Source organism: Pinus tabuliformis, chromosome 6 (assembly GCF_031772625.1).
Source record: "Pinus tabuliformis cultivar Carrire ecotype Pingquan chromosome 6, CPIR1, whole genome shotgun sequence".
Classification (NCBI taxonomy): Eukaryota; Viridiplantae; Streptophyta; class Pinopsida; order Pinales; family Pinaceae; genus Pinus; species Pinus tabuliformis.
Window position 1 is genome coordinate 448,205,388 of NC_142292.1, and position 4,735 is coordinate 448,210,122.

At 38.8% G+C, this 4,735-nt stretch overlaps 1 protein-coding gene across 1 annotated transcript; it reads left to right on the forward strand.

The window, feature by feature from the left end:
• The first annotated feature begins 513 nt into the window (after positions 1 to 513).
• On the forward strand, positions 514 to 3,914 carry LOC149259238 (protein TUNICAMYCIN INDUCED 1-like). Its single transcript, XM_089417838.1, has 3 exons — positions 514 to 835; positions 927 to 1,268; positions 2,820 to 3,914. The coding sequence occupies exons 1-3, from the start codon at positions 722 to 724 to the stop codon at positions 3,627 to 3,629; spliced, it is 1,266 nt and encodes a 421-aa protein (XP_089273964.1). The 5' UTR covers positions 514 to 721; the 3' UTR covers positions 3,630 to 3,914.
• Positions 3,915 to 4,735: the final 821 nt, after the last annotated feature.

Genomic DNA, 4,735 nt, shown 5'->3' on the forward strand with positions numbered 1-4,735 from the left:
GGCAGGAGTGAAAGCCTGCTCCCTTACGGACCACCAGCGGGTTATTTCAGGTGGCGTGGTTTTCCTTGATAACAGTGATGTGTCAATTGACATTTGCGGATAGCAGCCAGAGATGGCTGTCCTCACTGTTGGTTTGACAAACTGAGTTTGATAGGTTTTTCCACCTTTTGAAAAAAAAAGATGGTCATGGGACGCTTTACAAACCACCAATATTCGAATCTCATTAGTATAAAGCCCTTTGACCTTTTAATCGTTTTATTATTTATAAAATAAACATTCCCCATTACGAAAGGTTCTATTCATGTGTTAAGCGTTTATTGGATATGGATCGTTGCCAGGTTGCCGTGGAGTGGACGTTCAGATGACACCTGGCAAGTTAAATTGCATATCTCCCCTCCACGAAGCGCCAGCCAATAGGATGTGAGGGTTCCGTGTTTTTCTTGATTGGGTTCGTTAGTTTTGCCACGTCACGGCCGTCCAAATTAGATATATCTGGAAGCACTTCCTCCATCATTTATCCTCACACCGTGTCTGTCACTTGCATTGATCAAGTTTGACGGATTTGATCCCATCGATCCTTCCTCGGGAGGGTTTTGTTTTGTTTTTCGCTCAGTTGCTCGTGCCACAGCCGGATCGAATCTTGTCAGAGACTTTCAATTGTTTTTAATTTATCGGTTCGATTTGGTGTAATTTTTTTTTAAGGTTCGTGTTCAACGGATCTATGGCGTCGCCACGCCTCTCGAGGTTCAGGCTGTTTCGATTCATGGTGTTTCTTTTCGTGGTTATCAGTGGATCAGGTGCTTCAGCGGAACCGGCCACCATCAAAGTTATCTCTGTAAGTCTTGTTTTTCTGTTTGGACGGATATGTCTTCAGCTGTCTCTGTATTAGGGTTTGTAATGGAAGATTAATTGTTTCTTTTTTTCAGGATTTGAAAGACTCCATTGTGCAAAAGATGGGATGGAAACCTGAGGAAGTCAAGATTTCGAATATTAATTCGATTGACCCCATGGTTGGCCACGCGACACTTTACGAATTCGATCTTCAAATTGGTAATGCCATTCTTCCTCTCAGACTCTCTGAGGACGTGGCTTCTTGGCAGTTTATGGAAGATATTTCTGTCAATGAGGATCAACAAGAAACGGAGGGGTCTGAGATCACTGTTGCTGAACGTCGTCCGCAAATTACACCGGTTTTAGCTCCCTTTCAGCTGGCAGGCCCTTTAGAGTTGTGGATACAGGATGCAGATCACATGCGCCTTTCTGTGCCGGTAAGTATTATGTAATGATTAGTTTACAATTTTAATAACCCTGTTTTAGGTTCAGATCCCCAATTTGTGCAATTTTCAGTTTTTACAGGCATTTTCTCTTAATCCTTTCTGATCGTACTTGGGCTTTTTGGATGCCAAAAGTCATATCCTAACGTGACATAGATCCAATTTAAACCCATGTCTGATATGCACCTAAAGGTTCATAAGCCAACACTATAAAATAGTGTGAATTCAAGAAATGCCTTCTCGAGTTAAGCAACCTCAATGTGCGTTTTCGGAATCGGATTGAAATGGGCTTTTGCTAGTGTTCTTTCTCAGTCTACATCGATGGATCTCCTCCAACAACTTTTCCCCATTTGCAAAGTGGCCTTTAAATATGATCTTTATAATTTGTTAGAGTCCTATATTCCCAGAAATTGAAACTGAGTTTTCCTCATGATTTTTTGTTTCCAAAGCTTAGCCTATCTTTGAAATACTGATCAATATGGACCTTAAATATCCTTTTTACAATGGACAGAATTCTCTACATCCACAGGTTCTCTTATCCTTTTCTACTTCTCAGTCTATAAGGCGTCCATGTTTTCCATTCCCAAAATTTGAAACAGAGTTTCTTTTATACAGTTTTGTTCTAAAAAATGGAAATAGGGTTTCGTTTATTCCATTTTGTTTCTATCACGTGGTCCGTCTTTAGGCCCTTACGTTGTATTCAAGATATGCATCCTCAGGTTTGGCAACCTCAAGGCGCTTACCACAGCCGCATTAAAACGAGTTTGTACATTTATCTAATAGATCTTCTCCAACTTCTCTTTTCTCTGTGCAACGAAAGTAAAATATAGACAACATGATCAGTACAATCTCTAAATATGATCTTTACAGAGGAAGATTATAGAGACCTTTACAAAAGCCAAAATCAAAATATAGTTTCTATATTCCATATATTAAAATTATGTTTCTCTTATACTTTTTTGTTCTACTACTTGGTCCACCTTTAAGTTCTGTGCAAAGACCATCGTTGAAAATTGATCAGAATGTGATTGAAATCAATTCTCTCTAACAGGTTATTGAATGCCCTATTGAATGGTATTATAACATAATCTTTTTGCGATATAAATCGGTCTTATGTCATATGAAATTGCTCTCTAGCATACAACTCGGCTCTCATTCATACTTTACATAAGTCAAATAATATTTTGTAGAGCAAAATTACATCCCAACAACAAAGAATCAGACCTATGCAGAAACTGTTAAAATATCAAAGCTTAAGATTCTGATTATTACAGCTTACAGACACTGCACTGGAAGGAAATCGTTTTATGCTTTCCAAGTCATGAAGATGCCAATGTTCCTTTTAATCCGTCTTAAGCAACATTACAGTCACTATCGTTCTCAAATCTGGCTGCGGCTACATGAACTTTGCATCAACTGACGCCCTGATTTTGAAATTTAGTCTGACACCGTTTGTAATGCAACAATTTCTAAATTTAGGGTTTCTGATATTAATGAAAGTTTAGAATTCAATGTTTATGATGATAATGGTTTCCTTTTCTCCAGCATGATGTTGAAGCTGGAATATTGAAGAAGGTAATGCTAGCAGATGGAGCCGTTGTGACTGTTAAAGGTGCAAGGGAGCTCCATCTAAGGCAGCCGCTCCAGATACCTCTACCCCTAGGTAGTAGCACAGAGGATAGCAACCTGGCTTCTAGCCTGTTTGCACTGGCTTCCAAGTTGAGGCATGCCTCTGCCAATGATGGAAAACCCTTGTCTCTGAGAATTGTAGGTCCGAGTTCACTTGTTGCTTCATCCATCAGCGAGCCGGATTCAGCATCAAACAGGTTGAAAGTGAAGAGGCTATCTCCAGGATCAGTTGAGTTGATATCTCGCCAACAGCAGGAAACATCCCCTGTGTCATTTGAGTCCTCCATCGATTCACTAGGACCTACTGATCAGTGGATGTGGCCTCTTCCCTCACTGAATAGTTCCCATCCTAAAGTAAAGGGTTTTAATGAGCTTTTGAGGGAAATATTGCGTTCTGTTGCACAGAAGGAAGAATCTTTCAAATTGATAAAGGCACGAGCCGCAGCTGCAACTTTTGTCAAGGTCCAATTTGAATTAGAGAGGAAACTGGGCAGTGACATGTTCAATTCAGATACATGGCCTGAGTGGAGGACAAAGCCCTCTTTTGAAAGGTTGCAGTTTGAGATGATAGCAAAGCTTGAGGGAGACAAATTGTTACCTTTGAATCTACAGCAGATTGAGACAGTTAAACCCGTCGAGACATACGCAATGGGATCCTTAGCAGGTAACATTTCAATGTCAAAGGCTCCTATTGTGTATCTTCCTTCCAGTCCTATGACTCTGTAAGTCATGGTGTGGGCTTCACTGAAAGGGCTTCACTGAAATGGTTTGTAAATACATATATCTCAATTAGCCATTTTTTGACTGAGTTTCGTCTCAAAGAGTGGCAGTAACTTTGCCGCATAAAAATAAAATTGGTGAAACCCAAATAGTGGAAGCAGGCACTATTATGAAGTAGAACCATTATTGGGTTTTAACTGCTCTTCGTTATTATGGTATTTGTGACTATGCCAACAGTCCAATGTGTGAGGAAAAGAGTGTAAAATCACATGGTCTGAATATTTTTTTACAGTTTTGCATTCTTAATGTACTTATAGTATCCCCTGTGCTAAAGTCAAATGATTATGAAAATTCCTCACTTGAGTGAAATCATCGCACTTCAAAGGTTTGCACATGGTCTGAAGATTTCTTACATTTTTTGCATTCTTAATGTCCTTTTGCATAATGTCCCTTATTCTAATAGTCATTATTGGGTTTTTAACTGTTCTTCGTTATTATGGTATTTGTGACTATGCCAACAGTCCAACGTGCGAGGAAAAGAGTGTAAAATCCTGTACATGGTCTGAATATTTCTTTTACAGTTTTGCATTCGTAATGTACATATAGCATCCTCTGTGCTAAAGTCAAATGATTATGAAAATTCTTCACTTGAGTGAAATCCTCGCACTTCAAAGGTTTGCACATGGTCTGAAGTTTTCTTAATTTTTTGCATTCGTAATGTCTTTTTTTGCATAATGTCCCTTATTCTAATAGTCAAAAGATTGTGAAAAGTCTGGCAATAATTTTCTGGAATAAGAGACCAAGATCAGAGCACACGCAAGGATAAGTTGTTGCTTGACATTCTTGTAGTTTCTTATTCATGTTATCTCTATAGACCAAGTTGTTTAAAGCACTGTATTTTCGTCTGCGGAACCGGAGACTTATCGTATTCCTACCTACTATATCTGTAAACCAATGGCTTATTCTGATTTTTTAACAGTTACACATTATAACTAAAACTTTGTTAACCCAACAAGTGGGAAACATAATCGAATGAATTAAAAGGTGATAAATTGAGCTCTTGACATTATGGCCTACGTACTATATCTATAACCGAATGACTTATTCTGATT